The 25,956-nt window shown below is 36.6% G+C and overlaps 1 protein-coding gene across 1 annotated transcript in view; it reads left to right on the top strand.

Annotated features, from left to right (window-relative positions):
• Nucleotides 1-25,956, top strand: part of LOC132859304 (cadherin-18) — an 84,251-nt gene that overhangs the window by 46,314 nt on the left and 11,981 nt on the right. The window contains exons 5-10 of the mRNA XM_060890018.1: nt 6,665-6,832; nt 7,577-7,764; nt 8,954-9,207; nt 13,730-13,866; nt 17,337-17,458; nt 20,296-20,413. Of these exons, the coding sequence (XP_060746001.1) occupies nt 6,665-6,832; nt 7,577-7,764; nt 8,954-9,207; nt 13,730-13,866; nt 17,337-17,458; nt 20,296-20,413 (987 nt within the window). The remainder of the gene's footprint in view (nt 1-6,664; nt 6,833-7,576; nt 7,765-8,953; nt 9,208-13,729; nt 13,867-17,336; nt 17,459-20,295; nt 20,414-25,956) is intronic.

A 25,956-nucleotide genomic window follows, 5' to 3' on the forward strand; every position in this document is an offset into this window, starting at 1 on the left:
TTGTCCAAACAGATTGGTCTCTTGCTGTTCCAAATGCACACCGAAGACCTGCATTTGCAACAAGCACCTTACGGAGCACTAATGATGCTTAAAAAGCCTGCCTTAGGTTGTTGGCACCTTCAGGATCATGCTGATCTTCATTATACACTAACCTAAGTAGAAAAATAAACACTTCTGTAAGTCATAATGTCATCTTGCTTAACAGTGTGTGCCAGTTAATGTCAACATTTTTGCATGAGGATTTGTTAATGCCCATATACAGTGGTTTTCAAAAAAAAAAAAAAAACAAAAACACCATCAGTCTTCTGCTTTCTAACAATAAAAACTAGAGGTTTTCAACAATTTTCCAGTTTCCAAGATTATTTGAATCTCTTGAAGCACTCCAAAAAGCCAAAGCATTGATATAGGATAGACTCTTCCTCTTAGCTAAAGAATACAAAAAATAAATAAATAAGAGAAAGGTCAGGTCATTAGTCTTTTGTGTTGTTCTAATGGAATGGATGGCTGTCTGCCAGGCTTCTTTGTTGCCTTAGGAGCACAGGTTAAGTAATGCTGCAGCTGGGATAATATCTTTCAGCAGAAGGAGAGAGAGAAGAAATAATGGCTCTGGTAAAATAGAGTTAAGGCATTACGGATGTGAAGTGGATTTTAGCTAGACACCCATTTGTGGAGATAAGGCTAATACAAGGTATTTGATTTATTAGAGACAAACTGTGAACAATAAAACATATATAGATGATATTATTCACACATTACTACAGCTCGTTTCAGCAAGAAAACTTTTTATTCTGTGTCAGTACAGACTCTAAGGGTAAATTAAATCTCTGACACACGATTTTTGACATGATTTTTTTTTTAACAACAGGTGCACTTTCATCTGTTAAACCTATAAATATATAGTCATATACAAATACATATAAATGACTCATAATCAGTGCTAATACTCTGTACAGGATAAATATGTGTTCTAATACAAGTGTATAATTAGAACAATTACATTTTTTTTTAAGATTATATCTAGATTGTTCAGATAAAATCTGATTCTAACAAAATTTTCATTTTCTTGAATATTTTTATGTTTACACCTACATTTTTTTACTGGTTGCATGTTTTAGAGTGTTTTAATGAGGTCATAAAATTAATTAAGTTAAATAATATTTTGACTTTCAGTTCATGTGTAAGTTTTATTTTTTCTAACAACAGAACCTTTTGCTTATTAAATAATAAAACTTCATACTTGTTTTTCCAGTTATGAATCATCTACTAAATATATATCACTTATGTTATAGCGGTTATGAACATTGTTCTGCACTTGAAGTTAATGACTGAAAAAACACTTTCCAAGTTACCAGGAAACTACAAAGCCTCTGTTGTAAAGACTTTCCCATGTGAGTCAACTTGTCTACACACTATCATATTATTAGTGCTTTGAGGATTCCTCACTGTCCTTCAGCTGATGATTCCTTACTGTCTTTCAGCTGATGATTCCTCACTGTCCTTAGATAATAAACTGTTTCATCATTCTTTCTGATGACACGGCTTAGATAGGACATTCCCTTTGTGGCAGGTGACTTATAACCTCCTTCACACCAAATGTGACTAATGTGGTTGCAGTCGCTCAAAGCTTGATCCAGTTCTAATGTTCTAATAGCTCTTAGAAAAGCTTACCCCATTCTACAGCCCCATCTGTCATGTTCTTTTCTAAATCACATGGAAATCAGTGAAGAGTTTAGTTTAAACCATGGCACCAGAGTTGGGATGTCCCACAGAAATCCATGTCACAACCAACACTTGCAAATTTAGATGAATAATTCTGAATTTTAGAATTTGTACATTTTCTTATGATTTCTTTCATTTATATCAACCACACCCCAGCCCCATCTCCCTGACTTTGTATAAATTAAAGTAAGCTTTAAAATAAGCTTTTCCTGCCAGTCAACAATGCTTGATACCACTTGTAACCATCAAATAGTTGTTGTTCAAAAAGCTGACTTGCAGACACCAAAAATACAGTAGTAGCTATATGGTTAAATAAAATATTTTTACATGTTTTAATTGTCAAATATATGACAATTTCTTCACCAATTGCATAATGTGGAATTAGCTATTGTTTTCCATCTCATGAGAGAACGATTACGTGACAGACATTAATACATTGGGCTATGCTGTGTACCAGTATGCTCTTTAGGCATGAGCTGGCAGGCTTATATTTGAGGTTATGAGCAGACGTGTAAGTTTTGTGTTTGTACGTGTAGGGTTTCACACATTTACAAAGAAACTTGAGGCACTGCATATGTCACCTAAATTATTGGTGCAACACAAGAATACACTCTGGATTGGATGCCAGTGCATCACACGGCAGCTCACACCTAGAGGCAATTCAGACCTAGAAGCAAGTTTCAAATAACCCATCCACAAACTGGCATGTCTTTGCGGGTTGGAAGGAAACCAGAGAAAATCCACGTGGACATGGGGAAAACTAGTAAAAAAAAAAAAGATTTAAGGGCCTTACTCAAAGGCCCACCAGTGACAGCAATGGGATTTGAACTCTCAAGCTTGCAACCAGTGGACCATCATCCACTTAACCACTGAGCTAATGCTTCCCCAAGCAATGTAATCCTAAAGGGTCACAGGGAAAACATAAAAATTCATAGATGATCATAAGTGAAAAAAAAAGGATTTCATCTTGAAAATCTTGCTAAAAATGTTTGTTGACTACAAACAAAAACTGGGATACATGTATATACTGTATATATTACACTCAATGCCAGGTAAACTTTTTTCGAAGCAGGCCAAACATGTTGGTATTTTTTTATTTCTCGTTTTATTTCTTTATATAAAACAATTGGCAGAATAATCAATCGCAAATATAATATTAAGCATTTAACATCATACATCAGCATACAGTATATTGGCGTTCATCATTAATATCAAAGAAGTCCATATGGATAGCTTGACCTCGCTGTATACACTGCTGTGGGAGTGATCATTTGTAAACCAAACACACACACACATGCACACACACACACACACACACACACACACAGAGATTAACGATGATTTAGAAATGTTATATACGTGTGCAAACAGAGAAAAAACATTCAGCGAGATATGAGTCAATATAATGTTTGCTGTTTTGTCTGCTTAGTGCTGTTGTATTTACTGAATAACATCTAAACTGCCAAGTATCAGATGGTGGAAATTCACCACAGAATCTGTGTGCACTCACAGATGTGTATGTGTGTACAGTCAATACCCTCCATAAAAAGCACCCTGAGGCACATAAAACTTCCTACTGTGCTCCAGCAAGATAAATCAAGGAAAGGTTTTATGATAAAACATCTATCTCACAAAGAGCTATTGTTCTTTTCATTTTTCATGAATAGACATCTTTTGGACTAAATAATAATGAAATCAAACACATGGCACTGAAATTGAGATTTGTGGCCTTGGAATATACTGTTAGAGAAGCAGACTGTGTTTTATTCTGAAAAGGAGTTCAAAGATTGCCACATCTAAAGTTCCACCCTTGCCCTTATTTCTTGCCTGAAGGGTAAATGAGAGAAAGAGTTTGTATTGTGAATAACAAACGAAGATTTTTTCACTGGTGAACTACAGGAAAAAATATTGATACCCATTTCATTGTGGCAGATATCACAGATAATAGAAGTGGTTTAACAGATTTAAATTTAAACTTTAAATTATGATTTCCACATCCAGCTGTTTCAAATTTGGCACCATTTCAAGCATGTTTATAACCTGATAACAATAATACATATGTATTTAATCTACAGTATATAGGTGTATAAAGCCAATCAAATGAATGTACAAGATTGCACATGGCAGATCAATTAACTTAACAGGAATATTTTGTATTTATCATAAATCAGTTTATGATAGCAAATTTATGGCAAAAGATAGAAAATCATTTATGCCTAATGGCAAAAGAAGTAATATTAAAATTCATCTAGCCTATGAGGAGGCCGATAAATATCTGCTATATGTGCTTCAGATGTTATGTGGTACATAGGTTCCCACAACATACAAAGTTTGGTTTATTGACCATTTATTGTTCAATTGTATTCAATTTCTATTTCAACTTGTAACTGGAGCTCATTTTTCTTAACTAAATTACCAAATTAAAAAAGATCAGAATGCTCAGGCATCATGACTTTATTGTCTAGATGTAGTTAATTTACCCCGTGGAACTGAGCATAATCAAATATCTAATAGTTCATTAAGGACAAAGTACCACATTTTATTTCTGGTCATACACACATACAGAGTGCAGGGCTGATGTCATCCAGGCAGTTATATGGTTTCATTCACTGCTGGTTGAAATGCCAAATGCCAAAAGAAGGCTAACTTATATGTTAGTTAATATGTATAGAGCTAACTCACATCCTAGAAATGTTAACAATATAAAGAAACCTTAAGCCAGTCTAGACAGATATAAGGCTTTACTCTGTCTAATCATCTTGGGATATGTATGATAGATGAGTATTGCAGAAGGTATACTGTCTCTCTAAAGCTAACATTAGTAGACAAAGTATTGATAAAAAATATACAAAACATATTAAAGGTTTGGTTCTATGGTATGCTAGTTATTAAAAACGACCTGAAATGTTATCAGAATATATTAGTTGGAGTTTGTGATTGTCAGATGCAGGCCATTTTGTGAATTCAGAAGAGTTTTCATTGTCGAAGTGTTCATTCCTCCCGTGCCAAAGAATGCTTCACTGTCCTGCCTCAATGACTTTTGTCCCATTGCACTCACATTCATCGTTATGAAATGCTTCGAGTGGCTTGTCATGAGGCACATCAAGACTCAGCTACCAACTTCACTAGACCCCCTGCAGTTTGCAAACTGCTCCACGGATGATGCCATTGCCAAAACCCTCCATTTGACGATAAAGATACATACATTCAAATGCTGTTCATAGATTTCGGTTCAGCTATCAATACAATCATCCCTTAGCACCTGATTAAGAAGTTGAGCCTGATGGGATTGAACATCTCTCTTGCAACTGGATCCTAGACTTCCTGACAGTCAGGATCGAGCACGGCATCTCCAGCACCACCACACTGAGCACTGGGGCCCCTCAGGGCTGTGTGCTCAGTCCACTACTGTTCAAACTGCTGACTCACGACTGTGTAGTAATGCACAGCTTGAACCACATCATCGAGTTTGCTGATGACACAGCCGTGGTGGGTCTCACGAGTAAGAATAACAAGTCAGCACAGAGAGGGGTGCTAACAGCCTGGTGTAGAACCAACAACCTGTATCTGCAGGTTGACAAAACTAAAGAGCTGTTGACTTCAGAGCGACCACCCTCCACTGAACATCGATGGATTTTCCGTGGAGAACTTCAAGAGCAATAGCTTCCTTGGTGTTCATCTGGCAGAAATATTTACCTGGTCACTCAACAACATCTCCATCAGGAAGAAAGCCCAGCAGAATCTCTACTTCCTATGAAGGCTGAGAGCATCTTTCTCCCTGCACTCTGAACACATTTTATAGAGGGACCATTGAGAGCATCCTGAGCAGCTGCATCACTGTCTGGTTTGTCTTGGATCACAAGACCCTGCAGCAGCTGAGAAGATCATCGGCATCCCTCCATCACAGACATTCATAACACACGCTGCATCTGCAAAGCCAACAGCATTGTGGATGACCCTACACACCCTTTGCACACTCTTCAGCCATCAGGAAAAAGGTACATACAAAAAGGTACCGAAGCATTTGGGCCCTCACAACCAGACTGTGCAATAGTAACTTCCCTCAAGCCATCAGGCTTCTCAACAAACAGAACTGAACTTTACCAAACACACATACACACACACGCACACTTACACTCAACTGTGTGAATTACATTAATCACCCACTCAATTGCTGTTTTTGGACACCACATTTTGTTCAGTACCTCAAACTGAACATAGATTTGAGTATGTTTACAGTTTCACAATGTACTTTATAATATACAGAATATACAGTGTACATAATCCACACTGATCTGTGCTATTTTGTGTATTTGTCTTGTATAGTTTTGTATTGTCTTTTGTCTCACACTGTTGCACTAGGTTGCACACATTGCACATTATGTGGCTAGGACCTACGTCCTTAGCTCCGTGTTGTTTTATGTATCTTTATGTCGTTTTATGTAGCACCATGGTCCTGGAGAAACGTTGTTTCATTTCATTGTGTACTGCATCAGCTGTAATTGAAATGACAATAAAAGCTTCTTGAATTGACTTGAGTATATTTTTAAATGTATGAATATTAAAATCTAAGATTGTGACTGTATGTAAAACCAAAAAGCAATTTATTAAGAGTAGTAAGTTTAAAATGAGCATAAACATATTTTCATTAAATCTATGGCTGTGTGTGTGTGTGTGTGTGTGTGTGTGTGTGTGTGTGTGTGTGTACCGGTGTGCCTATGTGTGTCTTTCACTGTAAGTGTAAGGATGACGGAATGAGTATTGTGGAAGGTTCAATCTTCAAGGCTGAGCAGTCATATTAAATTTAATGAAATGTAGAGGAAGACTGACCTTAGCAGACAACAAACTTGAGAATAAAAAATACAGAATATATTAGATGCTTGTTTTTCATGATATGGAATACAGTATGGTACAAGAGATAAATCTTATAATATATATTTTTCAGGGGTAATCAGGACAGCATTGCCTGATATGGATCGAGAAGCAAGAGAGCATTATACGGTGATCATTCAGGCCAAAGACATGGCAGGACAGGTGGGAGGACTCTCTGGCTCCACCACGGTTAACATCACACTTACTGACGTCAATGATAACCCTCCCAAATTTCCCCCGGGTGAGTAATACAGTACAGACCATTTTAGTCATGTACACCTCAATGTATAATGCCACTGTCCCTATTTAATTTTTCGTAAACACTGTTGTTACTTATTTTCTATCATAATGTCTACTATTACGGATAGTATATTGTAGTACAACTTTTGCCTGTTTATAGATGTCAACCCAGTATTCCCTCATACATCATACAACAAAAATTATGATTGTTTCCCTGATTTTTATATGAATTAAAAAAAAGAAAATTCCAAAAATCAATCATAACATTCAACATGACTTAATATTATTTCAGAAATTAATGCTCTTACTATTACTCATTTCTTTATCCAATAACTTATATGACCTGTTATATAAACCTGCTTTTTTGTCCTTATAGACCAGTTATGCATGTATTCATGTCTCTTATATGGATTTAATTTTATTAAAACATTGCACATTATTTCATTGGAGGTCTCAGCAGCATTCATAAAGCCAAAATTACAGCTATGAGCTATGAATAATGCAATAATTTTATATGAATGATATAACAGTTACTGTACACTAAACCAGGAATCACGTCGTCCCACTTCTAAAACAACACAATCAGTGTGCTTGAAATTCTGAAGCACATCTCTATAAAAGGATTTTATTATAAATGGTTTTCTTGAATATGGTCTTCAGTGCTAATGATATTTTTAAAAAAAACATCATGCTGTAGTATTAGAGCGAATACGTTCATTAAATCTTTTCTTGCCTGTGTCTGCAGAAAGCTTCCAGGTGTTTGTGCCTGAGTCTGCCCAGGTGGGGAAACCAGTGGGAAAGATCAAAGCAGAAGATGAAGATGTGGGCGTCAACGCTGAAATTAAATACAGTATTATTAACCAGGAAGGAGCCAATGTGTTCTCAATAGCTACAGACAAAGACACAAGGGAGGGCATAATTAGTCTAAAAAAGGTACCTAGCAATCAACGTGTTTATTTTCTACATTGTACATTTTGCAGAAAATTTAAACAGCATTCAAAACCATCAATACGATTAGTGTTTTTTGCACAGCTGTATCTTCGACTGTTCTCAGGGCGTTATCAGGTTGTTTTATGTAATATCGATAACTTATGCAGAGAAAAGATATTTCTTCTTATATTCTAGTTAGAATGTGCATTGTGTTTGTCTCTTGGGTAAAGCAGGGAATAAAGCCTGATATTATAGCACCACTGATGTCTCATGCAATGCGAAGAATCACCTCAAAGGTCAGGGTTCTTGCCTAAGTGCAGAGAATGTGGAGCTCATCCAAAAAGCAATCTCAGTACCTTGGTCTGATTATACCACCAGTCAAAAGAGGTTAGAAGTCATGTTGACAAGACCTCATTCAAAGGACATGCTGACCTCAAGAAGAGAAAGAATCTCAACACATTTGATCATTTGCAGTAGCTCTGCTTTTATGTAGTGTAGCTGACCATTGGATAAGATCAGGCTCTTTATTTAAGAACCTTTTATTTGTGCAAAAGACACAATGGGCCTCCTTTTTCAAGCTGGATATGAACAAAGCAATTTGTAGATAATTAATGGTTGAATTTATATGAGAATGTTGTATTAATAAAATCCAATATGTTTGAAAAATATTCTATCAGCTATAACCTATGAGAACGCCTGTGTTTGTGCACATGTACATTTTAGAAGACAATAATGTACATCATCACAGTCATTAGTCACCACATATTTACATACAGTTTTTTACATGTTGTCACATTGAAGTTGTGAAATTTTTGTGAAATTCAAAAAAATTCAAATAAAAAAAATGTAAGAGAGTAATCTAAATAAGAAAATCAATTCTATTGGGACAAGCATAACAACACCCTAGCAAAAGAGAAAAGGTTAGTGTCTCTTTTCGGGTAGTGATACCCGAAGTCCAGCAATGGCTGCTGATTTGTTCAGTCTGACCTATGAAAACACACTTTACTAAAGTGGATCTAGTATTTATGGCACTTCCACAACTAAAATTTATGAAAAATTATTCGGAACTTTTAAGTGGCACTGAAAAGTCAACCAATAAATGTAAGATCAGTGTAATTTATCTGTAATTGACAGTGACTGATGTTTTTGATTAGATAAATAATGAACTAACTCTCCATTTTTGTCTTTTCAGCCACTTAACTATGAAAAGAAGAGACAGTACACTCTGCATATCGCAGCAGAAAACACACACCTTGACCATCGCTTCTCCCATCTGGGATCATTTAAGGATAATGCCACTTTCAAGATAACAGTTGGGGATGTGGATGAACCACCTGTTTTTTCAATGGATTACTACATTATGGATGTCTATGAGAATGCAAAAATTGGCACAGAAGTTGGATCAGTTACAGCACAGGATCCAGACAGCAAGAACAGCCCGATCAGGTAAGAAGGAAAAATGGTTATATAGAGCATGAGCATATGTCCAATTTATTAAAGATGATGTTACAAGATTGTGTGCTCATTCTAACCAGTGTAGAGAAAGTACTGTCAAAGGGAATATTTAATTAATTTGTGGGAAATATTATCAGAATTCTGGAAAGTCATTACTCTTGTGGCCTTCTTCTTATGATGAAAACATTTTTTCCTAGCACGGTAACACGATTGGGCAGTTTAGGGACATTAGAATATGACACGAATTAGACAAGAATTTATTATACTAGTTTAAACTACCGCATAGAAACACACACACATAAAGGAAAGACACAGATGAAATGAGTTTTGGAGAATGATATAATTCTAGAGTTTATGGCAATGAATGGAATTCAGTTAGACCATGCTCTTAGCAAATCATCAATATGTTCATTTTGTGTTGAACTGGGTTTTAACCAGTTTAAGCTTTTAGCTTTCAATGCACCTGCTTAAAGAGACTTGGGAGGTAGCATACTTGCATTGCTTTAGTTTGGTGGGAAGAGATTATTGAGATGTCATCAATAGTCATGAAATTTAAATCTGGACCAGAGATTGAAGACAAAAAACAAAAATTTGTTCAGTGGATAAAGAAACCAAGACAAAAGAATCCAGCTTATAGATATGTAAAATCCAGCTCATAGATATGAACCTGACATATTCTGTTATGGTGATTAACTTGTCAGGTACGATGGCATGAACATAAAATAATAACATTTTGTTAATCGTAATTTTGATATTTTAAGATAAAATTCATTTTGGATATATGCGTGGTAATGTGGATTTCAGTATGTCACATCATGTTTTCAGGGTTATCACCAGGCTAGACACTGTGGTATTTAGTGATTTGGTACATTGGGCTACATAGAAACAGACTATATGCAATTTGAAGAAGTTCCTGTGTCCATATAGGGGTTCAAATAGCTTATTCCAGAGGGAGTCTGTTGTGGCTCACTCTCATAGAGCTCCACTTGGAATCACCCCTCTCTGCATTAATTCATTAGGGTTAATTTCATGGTTATGATGTGCCAGTCTTGTGACCAGATGGTACTGGTGATTTGCCTGAATCAACAAACGGAGCAGTTAGTCTGCTATGTCCTGGGGTATGTGGGTACATAGTATGTGTATAACACAAAGAAACAAGCAAAGAAACATGTTCACTGAGCTTGTCCCTTTCAGAGGTATAAATAAGGGAGATTCCAGGGATCTCTCAGAATGCAATTCAGGATGTTTGCATGTCTTCCTTTGTTGTGCATCCCAGGGGAGACCTGATACTTCTGGTTGAATTATGAATATGGTGTTGCTTTCCCAAGCCTAGGTTTCCTATGGGACAGTCGGCTCAATCCACCTCTGCAGATATTCATGCTTAGCTTAAACTTTCTGGTGCCCAGGTGGTCTGTGTGGATTAAGGGTCTGTCATGGAGTTCTGCGTATTGTCTCTGCACAGCTTTGATTAAACCATCACTGCCTGATTCACTCTGAGATCCAACAACATTACCTTCCCACCACCTACCCATTCTGACTAATTTTATGTTTCTCACCTTCATAGAATCTTCTGGCTTTTTCCAAACAAATTTACCTATTTCCTTTGTTAATGTTTATGATGTGAAGGCATGTTTATGGTAGTGAAGGCATGAAGGTTTTGGAAGGAGATGAGGTAAAGTGGCTGGTCTCCAGATATAGACTATTATCTGTCGACTTCAAATCAAAAATAATGGATGCAACCTCCCACATGCTATGCATAAGTAATCATAATATTATGCAAGCTTTAAAACCATAATATATTCATGGCAATGTGTTTGCATGGAGGCATCACTCTGCTTTTATTTAACCTTTATCACCTCATCCTTCTTATTTTGTCTCTCTTTAATTTGAAAAAGGCAAAATTTAATGAGAATTTAGTGAGTTGCCATGAATGCCTTTACTATGTCCTACTGTGACACTACCTTTCTCTGTGTATCTCTAACGTATAGTATGACGGTAATAAGTGCAGTCAGAATTCTCAAAGTCAATGGATCAACAAAGTTAAATGTTATGAAACTTCCTTTTTTCCTTCTTCTTTAAATGTGGAATCTGGACAACATCCCTCTTGCACAGCCATTCAGAATTACTTTTATTCACTTATGGTATGTCCCTCCCAGTGAGATACAAAAATATACTGTGCCCTATTGCAGATTCTAGTCACATATTGTATGTGAGCTAATATGCATGGGCCATTTGGCAAATTGTCCGGCAAATGGCATAGATCCATCAGCAGAGCCCTTAATGGTAGATCTTAATAAGCTTAAATTGTAAGCTATAGCTGTCAGCCACTGTGACATTATCCTGGTCCCACTAGTCTGCAAGTTCCTGGTTTTACACACTGTTTTGACTACTGACAGTTACATGCTGCTCCCTGCCAAGTAGATTAGATCCTCTGACTGATAGTTTGCATTGTTTGGCAACATCAAACAAGCTGCTGGAAACTATTGGTGTGATATCTCAGACCCCCAGGCAACAGCTGCGCAGTGCCAATAATCACCTTTTGCATAGTCAAAAGCCAACCACATTTAGGCAAGTGAAAATCCTTCACCATGTGATGTGCTAACTCGTATGAACACATATGAAGTTTGTACATGTTACAGCCATAACAGCCTTCTGTTATTCTTAAAATGAGCCGAAAATTCCCACCAAGAGTTGTGTGGCACAACATGAGACCTGACGGCACTGTTTGACTCCATCTGGCCTCTTACGTCTTTCCATTTGCAATAACAGTGGCATGGAATCTGGGTTGTAAAAGCTATCAAATATTTTTGCCAGCTTGCACTTTATTTGGTTGTGTTTTATTGTGGCCCAGTCCAGCAGTCCAGCCCCAAGAATGTAGTCCTAATTGCATGAATAATCCCATGACTGTTCTTCCAAGACAGCCCCTGCATGCCAGCATCTGCCGGAACAAGCACCATGGGGTTGCTAAGATGTTATTTATTGATGATATTTAAATGAAAATATGATAATACTTTGCATATTGATTTCCAGTGCTAGCTATGTTATATGCTATATGCATAACTCTCTGGACAGAGCCATACTCAGTGGTGATGTCGATGGAGAGCAAGGTGAAAGCTATTCTTTCTCTTGTAAAACTGAATTCTAAATTTGTCAGTATTGGTGGTGGGACAGATTGCCATTTTAGATTTTATTGTCACTAAGGGTTTTGGCATACAGAAATTAGTAACAGTTTGGCCACCTGTTGACGGTTCACCATCATGTCAATAAAACCCTATGACTTACTAGTTGATTAGGTTTATACCACCTTAAAAAATGCAGAAATTGCTCATACAATTTATTCATCAAAAGACTGAAAAGTGGTTAATATTTTAGGTGTACTTCGGTGGCTACATGTAAAACCATCATCCATGGTCTCTTAGAATGTAAAATGACATGTAATCTATGCTTTATATATTGTAAAATACATTCCATATGTCACACATCATATGTACAACTCTTCTTAACAGCTCTTTGCAACTCACAAGACCACTTGAATTTTAAGATCTGTTCACACTATGCTTGAGCACAAATCTTTCCATGTTTGTAACATGCAATAACAGGCATTTTCAGTATAAGTATAATGGCTACACTCTGTACAACTCTGTTACATTTTTAATCCTGCTAGACAATGGATTAAAAAATGTTTCTGGCAGTTAGAAATATGGCCTGTTTAACATTGAGGTTATTAACAGTATCCAGCCTGGAAGTTAATGAAGTGATTACTAATTTAGCATGATTACTTACAAGTTAGGCTAACATTTTTAAGTCAACATAAAAATATTGCAAGGAAATAAACATTATATGAAAAATATTTTAGCATTAAGAGTCTCTCTCTCTCTCTCTCTCTCTCTCTCTCTCTCTCTCTCTCTCTCTCTTTCTTTCTTTCTGTCAAAAAATAGTATCAGGATTTACAAATTGGCCATATGGTTTGTGGTCACTTTGGTAAGCATATGTCATTTGGAGGAAAAGTGCCAAGCAAAAATTATTGCAATATTGGTAGAAGGTAAAATACTGATCAGAGATAATGATAATGATATTTGACATCTCACAATTATAAGTTACTAAACAAAACTGCCAGCTTTGCTAAATGCTTCATAAAACCAATAACAAGTATATTGTGTTTTACAGTCTTTTGCATCCCTGTGAAATCAGTTGTAGTGTTTGTAATTCAACAGAAATAAAAGTTCAATGAGGTCTATTCAGTACTGACTCAAATAATCACATATGCTTAGAGCTGAAAGTCATTGGGATGAAGACGGCAAACAGATTTTTGATGAATTAGGTCATGAAACTTCTACCACTTGAATGGAATGGCAATTGGTCAGACATTCATTCATTTGGCCGGTAAACATGTCCGTGTACTGCTTATATTCAAGGATTACATCACAAATTCTGCTTTACAGATGATGGTGTGGACTACAACAGGGGCACTCCAGCAATATTCATTTTCTTTCTTTCTTGACTCCATATATAGGTATTCCATAGAGCAAAGTGAAGGGAGTAAAGGATATTTTGATATTGAACCTATCAGTGGAATCATTAGAACCACTCACCTCCTGGACAGAGAGGATGTAGCCTGGCACAACATCACTGTCATGGCAAAAGAGGATGGTGGGTACCACATTTGATTCTGATTGGACAGTTTGCTTACAGGTAGGAATATTAGCTTTAAAAAATGGAAAATACTCTTAGCATTGCATTCTCTATATTTATGCTCCAACTACCTCAAGTGACTCATTTTATTGCTGCATTTGATTAAAGCTTATAACCTGCCATGATTATGACGACTAAGAAAAAACAAAGAAAACTCAGACAAGGTCTTTTCAAGCATATGACAATATGACCATCTTCAGTAAAAAGGCATTTCATGACCATTTTTTCATGACCAAAAATAAATACTTCATGACCAATAATATTATATGTCTAGCACATTCTCAACAACATGTTTTCATTGAGGCATCCATGTTTTTTTATTTCTTTTTTTTTTGCTTTGTACTATGAACACGTAGAATTTAGACTTTGCAGCTGAATGCAATCGAATGCAACATGTTTTCTCTCTCCCAGTGGGCTACTTCTAGGAATTGGTAGTTAATGCACTGTTTTTTGATTGTTTTATTATGACCTACAGAAATGGGATTTCACTAAAATCCAGGCTTTTATAATAAATGTTTGTGAAAACTTAGGCTTAGTAGAAATTACACTGAATATGAAACTCTGATCTTAATCTAGTTTTATAATGTCAAGTATAAGACTAAAAAGTAGCATGAATGCTTTGATATCTTCAACATGGCCTTGTATGATTTTGTGTGTGTGTGTGTGTGTGTGTGTGTGTGTGTATGTGTGTGTGCACATTCAGACATATCTGTATTTGCATTACACGAGGTACCGACATAAAATCAACATTATTCTCAGGTCAATTCCCAAACAGACGATACAAATCACTGGCTGCTCTCACGGCTAATATGAGTCGATCTATGCAGCTCTTTGGCTGTAGATCTAATCTAAGCAATTACCTTTTCCCCCAGCCTTCACCCAGTATTAATGATTCACTAATAGCAAAGTGTAATCGCTGGTAATGATATTCTGGTGCTGTCAGGCACTGAAAAAGCACTAGTACAAAATTGCTGTGGCTAGAATGGGAAATTTGAGGTGAACATGTTCATTATGTCTGCAGGCAGACACTGTCCACACTGGGTGGATGATAAAGTGACCAAGCAAAACCATGCTTGTATCTTCAATTGGCACAGTGTCATTAGTTGCTATGGGAATTGTCCACCACTCACATGGATGTAAATTTCATTTAAATCTGTTTCTGGCCTTGAGCTAGACTGTTCTCCACATCTACTGATTTGAATTCTTTAATTAGAATTAAATTATTTTATAATGTATTAGCATTAATTATAATTAGAATATCTGCTATAAAAAACATGTTATGGATAATCAAATAAAGATTATCTATGTTTGGCCTTCAGTAAATCTGCACATTTTTATGGACTATGATTCTTTTAACTTCAAAGTTATTAGCATCTAGTTTGTCATATTTTGTGTGTAATATACTGAAGCTCTTTTTTTTTTGACATGAAATATATGAAGTAATAGGGGAATTCTATTTGAAGGACTGTTTATACGTGTTATTAATAGCAGTTGATCAGGTATCCCCCACTATTTCAGTGTTTTATTCAGTAGATCATCAAAATATGGCACTGTAGAACAGCATGTTGCCGTACATACAAAACAAATGTCTAATATCATCTTGAATTACAACAGAATCTATGTTGTAAGATATTTTCTTCTCATAGAATTGATCAGACATTTTAGATAGCTCATTGTCAGGTCCTTTAAGGTCAGTGCAAATATGTTTGACTGACCAGTTTACATGGCAGCATGATAATGCTATGTTTATCCATACGCTGTCTAATGTCGAGTAGGAACATGCATCATACCGTATGAATGTCAAGGATGCTTAGAGACAACCGATTCAAGTGCAGACTTTTCATGTGCAAAGTGTAAAAATATCAGCAAACGGTGGGTAAAAAAACAAAATGGCAAAGCATAAAATGAGAAAGGCCAAAGATGGCATAGCAACAACTTGACATCAAAAGTACCTTGAAAAGCAGATACATGGAAACTAGAACTTGAACTGTGAAACAGGTATGTGGGGTTATTTAGACAAATGACAAGGAAATGTGGAAGGGCTGATGGGTAATGTAGCTGAAGCACCAATTCAGCATAACCATGACAATGAAAATACTGAGTGTCAGTTTTGATCTCTGTAAATTGTTGAATGAAATCAGCCTTATTGCTCAAATAGAGGGGAAGAGGTTCATAAAAATATCTACAAAATGTGAAATAGGCTATGTGAGACTGAAGCAAAGAGGAAAGCCCAGCAAGGTCTTCCATAGATTTATGTCTTACCAAAGGGCACTCTTTTATCAAATATTTCATGTGCCCTCCTTCATGACTTCTACGAAAATGTATCAATCTCACCTTTAAATAAAGCAAGTGTATTGCTTTCTAGTTTAGAAGAGCACATTAAAGTAGGGAGCTGCTGTATGATCCCAAATGAATAATTCACCTCATCCAATAACGCACCACTTATCAGTGAGGTTCCAGACTGCCTGCTACTTCACAGTTTCTTAGATAGTGTGCGCTAGAAAGTATGTTTAGAGTAAAAGGCACTTTGAAACTCTATACTACATAGTATGTACACATAAACTGGTATTTTGTTCAGTATTTGGACTGAACATAATAATTACTGCACATAATTATTAGCATCCTTTTTACTAAGCAGATGAGCCTTTGAATATTCGTGTTCATTCCTTCACCTTTTAGTAACCACTTACGATTTAGGATTTTCGCAGATTCCTGGGTCTCAGGAACACTAAGTGTGAGGAGGGAATCCAATCTTGATGAGGCTCCAGTCTATTGCAAGCGCACACTAGCACACACACACACACAGATATTCACACCTAGAAGCAATTCCAGCATAGCCAATTCATCTACCAACATGCGATTGGGAGGTCAGAGGAAGACAGAGGATCAGTAGCAGGCAGAGTAACAGGGTAGCAGGGAGTAATGAGGTAGCAGTGCTTCCCACTGTGTCTCTGTTTCACCCACATATGATTACCATTGGTGCAAAATACAAGTCTTTCTATTCATCATGATCCCATGATCTTTCCTAGCTGCTATATCCAACATACTGTACTGTGTTCAGACATGTATCGATACTAATAATGTACATCAGTAGCTTCAGTCACGGTGTGTGTGGGTGTGTGTGTGTGTGTGTGTGGGGGGGGGGGGGGGGGTTGTTCCAATAAAGGAGATTTGCATAATACCTTGCCGAATATTTTAACAGGCTAACATATTATTCATTCCTTGCTTTTTCTCGTCACTGATTGAACCTTTGAGCCTGAAAAATAAAAAGACATGATATTATTGCAGACTTTCATTTACTGTTCACAAACAGCTCCACTTGCAAAGCTTGTACAGTATATACAGTATAGTCTTTGACAAATATAGCTTGTGTTACCAGGTTTATTTAATTTATCTGTTCTTTAATGAATTTTTTCATCCATCTGCAGATAACCCAAGTCTTTTGAGTCATGTCCCCGTCACAATTCAGGTACTAGATGTAAATGACAACGCGCCAGAAATCAACACAGAGGGCGAAATCCTCATTTGTGAAAGCATAAGAGCAGGACAGGTAAGTCTCACGAAGGCTTTCTCTATATTTCTTGTACACCCTATGAAAGGTTTGATACAGAGTTTATATGCTAACAAAAAGCACAGAAAAAAAAGATATGGAAGGAGAAAAAGAGATGGAGAGAGGCAGAGAAAGATTGAAGCCACACTAATCGTCATTCATTCAGAGTAAGGATCTGTGCAGTCAAGCATGACTGCTTCAGCTCCATGCACATGCCAGTTTTTTTTGTGTTTTAGAGCACTGCAGATATACAAGACCAGTAAAGACTGAAGGCAGGAACAAAGTGAGGAGTAAAGGAGAGTGATTTAATGAGGGACACAAGCTTGGAAAAGGAAAAAGATTAATGAAAAGGAGAAAATGAAAGAATCAGGCTGGAAGCGATAAAGCGAGTATATATGGGATGAAGAATGAAAGAGAAAAGGAATGGATGGAAAAAAATGGATGGGCTGAAATGGATTTTTACTATTCATAATTGCAACACTATGTTAAAATCTAGTGAATCCTGCATATAATGCCAACAAGCCAAAAATTTATACTGTGTCGGCTCTACACATACAGTAATAGATTAACCATGACCTCATCCATTGGTGTCATGTTCAAATGTTTCTTTCTATTAAACAAATACAGCTGAGTGGCTTTAAATACGTTATTACGTCCTTGTACATGAATAATGTTCAACATAAATCACTGACCAGCAGCACAAGATACAATGTGGTATAGGCTAGATAAGGATGTCCAGTCTTATACATAAAAGCCAAGTGTGGGTGCAGGTTTTCATTCCAATCAAGCAGGAGCCAAACTTGATTCCACCTGTTTATTCAGTTGCTCTTCGCTTTCAGTTCTTTTTCAGAAGACACAGATGTGGCTTCTGCTTGGGTGGAATGAAAACCTGCACGCACAACTCAGTCCTTTCCGGATAGGATTGGACACCCCGGGAGAGACAAAGAAAATATTAAGAATATAGGGAAATATTACAATCTACCTCTCAAAAGAAGCAGAACAGAAGCTTTATGATTGAAAAGCTTCTGTTGGAGCTAGTGGCATGAAATTGCATGTGGACATGTTGTTAACCTCTAAAACTCTCATGGAGGCAGTCAAAACATGAAAACATGATAAAATAGCAACAATAATCACAGATCAGTGGTGTAGTGGGTAGCATTGCTGCCTCTTAGCTCAAATATCACAAGTTCTGATCCTGATGACTGTCTGTGCCAAGTTTTAACATGTTCCTCCCATGTTTGTATGGATTTCCTCCTGGTTCTCTGGTTAAATTCACCTGTCTAAAACAATACATGTAAGCATGTAAGCAGATTAGCACCACAAATTGCCCTAATTGTAAATGTGATGTACATGTAATGTAATGTAATTGTAAACGAATTGTATACTTACATAATTATAAATTATAGTATTCTAAAAAAAAAGAAAAAAAATTGCTAATGTTTTTGCTTTTAAGGCTTTTATGGAATCCTATTGAATTACTGTGACACTTTATTAATTAAATCTTTTTTTTTTTTTCTCTGGCTCTTAAGCAGCACATTTAAACTACTTCTAATTTGTATGACTACTACGGTGCCCGAGAAATGCAAAACACATTAATAAATCCGAAAAGACATTAACAAATCCGAAAACAAATTAACAAATCCGAAAACAAATTAACAAATCCGAAAACACAATGACAAGTCAGACAACCCGGAAAAGGTAGTGTATCGTTTTTGAATGGAAACTAACCGATCATTGGACAAGACACCTGTCATTAAAGATATACAGGTGAATGGTGTCTCGTCTGATGATGGTAAGTTTCCATTCACAAACTATACCAACCTCTTCCGGGTTGTCTGACTTGTTAATGTGTTTTCGGATTTGTTAATGTGTTTTCGGATTTGATCATTTGTTTTCGGATTTGTTAATTTGTTTTGCACTTCTCGGCCTCCGTAGAATACCCATGACTTTGTCATAACACCTTAATGACATGAAATGTATAGTAGTTCTATAAACACCATGTAAAGTCTTACTATTTTTTTACTACTATACCTGTAGATTCTGTTATGCGTACGTTTTTTTTTTAAATAGACAACTGTCACTAGTCACTTGTGTAACATTAGTATATGGCTCTGGATGGATGCCAGCACAACACAGTGCTCAATTGCACATGCACTCACACACCTATTTACATACTACAGCCAATTAGAGATGATAATCAGCATCAGCAAAGACAGCTTTGGAAAGGAAGCCAGAAAATCCCTGATGCACAGGGGAGCACATGCAAACCCTGTGCACACAAGGAGGAGGTGGGAATCGAAAACCCCGGTACTGGAACTTTTACAATTATCTCTACTAACAAAAACAGAACTGCTAATTAAACTACACAACAGCAAAACAGCTGAAGCTGATCGTTTCCGATGTCCTTCAGCAGTGTTTATTAATATTTATTGAAAACGCTGCTCTTATTCAGGACCGTGAAGGCTAAAATTATTGTTAATATCTCTGTAGAATCACTATAATTTCTGTCTGATGAAAACAAGAAATGAAGTGGAGGAAGGATGTTCCCTCATGAACCAGATGTCCTGAAACAACTGTTGGGACTGATAAGCGTGGCCTAATTAGCATATTCTAGTTAAAGAGACTTTTTCAGACAAGAATTATTTAGGCCAAATGTAAATTGAATTCATTGTGTGGTGGATTTCAGGGTGACTTTTGGTGAATGAGTCTAATTGACATAATTTTTTCCCTACTTTACAAACCTTTAGAGCTAGCAAGTGTCTGATTATCAGATTGAGATATGTGTTTAATAATGGAGACTCAACAGGATTTTTTTTTACCTGTTTTGTTAATGACAGATCATCCAGACGATCAGTGCTGTGGATAAGGATGACTTTGCAAATGGCCCGAGATTTTATTTCTCTTTCCCTGGAGGAATTCCAACTAATCCCAACTTTACTTTGAAGGACAATGAAGGTATGCAATTTAATAAATTTACATGTGCGTGCATATGTGTGTGTGTGTGGGTGTGTGTGTGTGGGTGTGTGTGTGTGTGTGTGTGTGTGTGTGTAAGAGAGATAGATTGTTTTCAAATAACAAAAATGCATGGTGGAATACAAAAACATTGTGCAGTGCGCTGAGTGCAATATTAATTTAAAAGTCAATAAATTATTGGCTTATGCTGGTGTTTTAAACATGTTATTAAAATAATATTCATTTTATCACTGTAAACAGTATACAGAGCCATTACTAGTAATTAAATCTAGAGAGCAAACATTTAAGCTTTACTTAAACTAGCTTGTGGAAAATCAAGACAAGATATTGATGGAAAAAGTCTAAACCTATTGTTTTTTCATAGAATTGATGGGCTGATACTTAAGCAATACTGCACGAGTTCAGCATGCTGAGATTTGGCTTTAGGCACAAGCCCACAAGGCAAATGTCATAGATATTCACAATTAAGTAATGGAAGTGACATTTTGGACACAATACGGCCAAATGTTCTGTTTATTTTTGGTTTCCAAGTGGAAATGGATTGTGAAGAAGCTACACTCACTAGTTGACCTAGCTGGCTTACATTGGTTTGTAAATTCCCATTAATGGTGCTTCTTGTAAAACTGGCATCATTTGACTAGCATTCACAATTTAAGTCAAAAGTTATTTTCCCCCAAAAAAGAAATGTTTGCAAAGTTCTCTGATGATGTTGCAGTGTAGATTGGAAATATAAGCACTCTTGAAATGCTGCTTGGCCAATAAAATTTGTGGATTGGATCTAATTGTTGCATAAATCTCACTTGTTCCTTTCTGCTCAGCTGTACTGTATCTTTGCCCTGTTCATGTGTGTACATACACACAGATGTGCTCAGGTTGAAAAAGAAAGACATGGATCACAAATTGTACATGGGACAATGTTCGTAAACGCCATTTTAGTCATTATACCTCAAGCTCATCTACAAACAACTCCCTCAAAGTAGGCTATGTTAAACTACAGCTCAACCTACTAAAAGTGAAAATGTAATTAGTATTTAGCACGATTGCATGGCAATTGCACAGACTTTAATCTTAATAACAGTTTATTGATTTCAATTTGTTTCAGAAATTACACATATCCCTGTTGTTTTCTTTATATTGGATGACTGAGCTGGGTGGTGGTTAATATACCCTTACACATAGTCCTCTTAAAGAGAACACTTAAACCTAGGTGTAATATGCTGGGGTACAGTGCTTTACTCTATTTTCAGCAAAAGGGAAAGAGAGCATAACAAGGCAAGACATTTGGATGCCCATCAGAAGAATGTGGTAGCCTAGTGTTTACGGTGTTGGACTACTGTACTGATCAGATGGTTGCGAGATGGGAACTCCTAGGTCCACCATGCTGCAGCTACTGGGTCCCTGAGCGAGACCTTTAACCCTCAATTGCTCAGTTGTATAAAAAATTAGATAAAATGCAAGTCGGTCTGAATGAGGGCCTCTGACAAAATGCCAAAAAATGTAAATGTAAGTATCATAGACAAGGATGTAAAAGCAGAACTTTGAGAGTTCTGGATAAGTGAGGAGTATATGAAAGGATGACACACACAGACTTATATGCAGAATCAATTTGATAATGGAAGCGGATATAGTGAGAGAACTGAGCTCTCTCTCACCTCCTTTGGGATGTTGGGTGTTTACCAGTCTAAGCAGAGAGCTTATCAGTCCTTACTGTTGGTGGTCCATTTCATGGTGTACTGGAGCTCATAGGGAACAGTATGTGATTGTGAGCATAATCCTTTCAATTGACTAAAACAAACGGAGTGGTGTAAATATACCCAGTGTGTCATCTTCTCTTTTAAAGGAGCTTATGAAAAATTTTCCATCTTTACGTGAAGACGATAACAACAGAGATGGTTGATAGTTGGCAGTTGGAGATGGCTTCACAGACACATCTGGCAGCCAGTGGGGAGAGCAGTTTAATAAAGAATGTGATATAGCAGGCTTTCATTATGTTGGCTTTGTAGAAGCCACCATTCTGTTTTCCTATTTCAGCTTAGACAAAAATTTGTAAAATTTAATGCGGCCTAGGGCTTTCGAGCCACATGCACCAAATTCGGATCTGTTGTAGACCCTGGTCTAAAGTTTGTTGCTATTACTTTTCTAAGCGATCCGAGTACCGGTACTTCCGGTAGCGGGTCTCAAAGTGGCCTTTTTTCCCATAGACTCCCATTATAAACTTTGTAGGTTTATAACTCGGCAAGCTTTTGAACTATCTACACCAAACTTGGCCAGCTCCTTTAGGGTGATACTCTGAACAGACTTTTATATTGGTGTACCGACTGGCCTTCTGGTTGTGCCGCAGCCCCACCCCTAATTTATGCAAAATCAAAAAACTTTTTACAACATGGACATGTGACATATCAAAACACTCAGAACAATGAGAGGAACTTCCTCATGTGCATTCTGATGACGTCACGTGACGTCACGTGATGTCACATGAAAACCAAAAATTAGCACAACATGAACATGTGACATATCAAAACACTCAGCCCAATGAGGGGAACCTCCTCAGGAGTATTTGAATGACGTTACATGCTCATCTCCACTTGCCTCCAAATGTTTTGGCACCCTATCTTTCTGTCCACTTGCCTTCAAAAGTAACACTGACCCTTATGTCCACTTGCCTCCAAAAAGCACCTGCCTTTGCGAATACTTGCCTCGTCAAAGCCAACATCAAAGTTTGTCGCGACGAACTTTACAAATCTAGTTGGTAATTTGATCTTTTGATTGTTCAACTGAGATCTGTGTTTTCCATTCAATATGAACATGGGAAATATAAACATATATGATTGTCATACTGTGAATTTTCAATAGAGCTCCACCTTTATTTTGTTAAAATCCATATATACTTCTCAGTTTCAGATCTTGCTAGACATTACTGTAGCTGCAATATCGTTAAACTTACGGTTTAATAGACAAAATTGTTCATACTACAAGAATGAATTTCTAATCTCAGTGTCTCTCAGTGCATAATATTACAAGGTAAAGGGGCCAAAAGCATAAACAGGAGCCCTTGCAGACACTTTAATTATGTGAGTCATTCAATCTGGACTTGTAGTGGCATCAAGGATAATTAGCAAGGGAGCATGCTGGGAATGACACTAGCCCAAAGGCATCAATCACTGGTCAAGGAGACTCACTTCCCCGCTGCAGACCAGATGTGTAATCACAAAATTCTTTTAGCACATGTGCCAGAATGATAAACAAATTCACACCCCCACACTTCTCCCCTACACAAATACTTTCAGGGAATTGTTGCAAGCTAAAGCACACAGGCTGAAATTATAATGCAATTTATCTTGAATCCTTTCATCACTTCACAGCCCATTATTACTTGCTCTGGTCATATACTTGCTATCTATTATTCTCTCTCTCTCTCTCTCTCTCTCTCTCTCTCTCTCTCTCTCTCTCTCTCTCTCTCTCTCTCTCTCTCTCTGCTAACACAGTAGGTGTTTCATTTTAAGCATGTTCACATGCAGTAAGTATCTGTGCCGTTGTCCTTGCTGTAGGAGTATGAATAGCATACGCAGTGAATATGTATAAATCTAAAGAATCTCTACTACAATAATTACAACAAAGTAATAATAATGATTATGAAGATTAAATGAATGATTATGAATAAAGGAAAAAAATAATAATAAATAATTGATCTATATCAATTACAGTTTATAGCTATGTTTATATTTATTATAAATTGTTAATCTAAAACAACAGATGTTTATTTTCAGCTTGATGAGATATTCATTTTTTTTTCTTCCTTCAATTAATAACAGTGGAGTAACTAGCATTTAAAATTTTGGGATCAAATACGCATTAACCTTGGGATCTTTTTAAATACGCATTAAGGACAAGTCTATAATTTGTGCTGCATTCTTTTACTAGAAATATACAAAATATTGAAACTATTTCAAACTACTTCAACTTTTCTCTGTGACTCACTGCTTCCCTTTCTCTTTCTTTGCCTTTCTGTATCTCTCTTTTTATCTTTCTTTTATACACACACACACACTCAGAGAGGATGTGTTTGCTTTGCAGTGAGGCAAACAGCAGGATTCACTGAATGGTCTCCCTGTAGGATTTCTGTAATTGATAGAGGTTATGTTAGTTTTAAGGCTGAAGGTGGCACTCAGTAGGACAGTCTGAACCTATGTGACCAACCTGGACAAATTACTCTCTAGGTACAAAACTTGTAAAAATGTGTGCCTGAGTGGGAATTAACTGTATTTACAGGTCTATTAAAAGCAATATCTTTTCATTTGACTTTTGTGTTTCTTTTTTTCTTAATATTGCTCTTGTTTTTTTTTTTGGAAAAGGGACAGATACTAGCAGCTAAATTTTTTGAGACTCCGTTAAGGATGTTCTTTAAATTGCCATTCGAGTGCACATGCTGTTTATTGGGTTCATTCTTCAGGCTGTGGTTATTTTCTTAATAGAGTTTTGGCCGCTCATTTTAAGGCTTGAATGCTATTACACACATGTTAATGCTTTCCTGGGAGAAGATTACACTTTAAGCAGTTTGCAGTATTCATAAAAGCTTCTGAGAGGAGAATTTATTACTTGCCCTTTCACTTTTCTGAATAATAAGACTAATTCTGCTGTTTTAATGAGGGATTTAACTACATTAAGAATGGACTCATTCTAGGGTCTTGGTTAGTTGAACACATCCAAAAAAATATGGCTAAAAGATTCATCTTCTATACTTTCCAGCAGTTTTTCTTCTAAGCAAACTGCACTTTCTAGTTTTATTCTCAGTACTCTTTGTACGCTTATGTTTAGAATTTATGATTGATTTCTACGGCTGTTTTAAATGTATTCAAAAGCAATAATAAGAAGTTAGTGTTAAGTTAGTTTCAACATCAGAGAACATCACATTTCTAATAGACAACTTGGCAGGATCTTGAAAACATGGAATGGAAATGATCAATCGATCCAGAATCCAGAAGATTTTCTCTCTAATTTAGTTCTGACCAATTTCTGTTCTCCAGTTAGGTCTCCTCTGTCAAACGACAGTTACCAGGAAAGGTATCACATGCTTTTTCCAAATGGTTGAAGACATCTTTTCCAACTGCTGCTCATGCATCATCAGCAGGCAGCATAACACACTTAGAGGAAAGCCCACATGAGCTCACAGGACAGCTATGATTGTCTAGTGTCACTGTGATTGATAGGGGAGTAGTAGTATGCCACTTTTTCCTTCCCTCATTGCTCTCTTGGTCTCTTGGTCTCCCAGCTATGAGAGACACTGTGACATGTTGTGCCACTCAGAACCCTTAGCGTCCCTCTTTTTTTCTTTGTCTGGTTCAAAATCATCAGAATGACATTTATTTGCATATTTATGTATTTTTGCTGACAATAAATACAACATTATGATCTCTAAATGACTTTCCTTTTAATAGATCAATTCATTTAAAACATTATCTATCCTCGCATGTGAACACAGCATGGGCTTTCATGAATACTCACTAATCACTAGGGTATTAAACTGC

This window comes from Tachysurus vachellii, chromosome 2, assembly GCF_030014155.1.
Source record: "Tachysurus vachellii isolate PV-2020 chromosome 2, HZAU_Pvac_v1, whole genome shotgun sequence".
Classification (NCBI taxonomy): domain Eukaryota; kingdom Metazoa; phylum Chordata; class Actinopteri; order Siluriformes; family Bagridae; genus Tachysurus; species Tachysurus vachellii.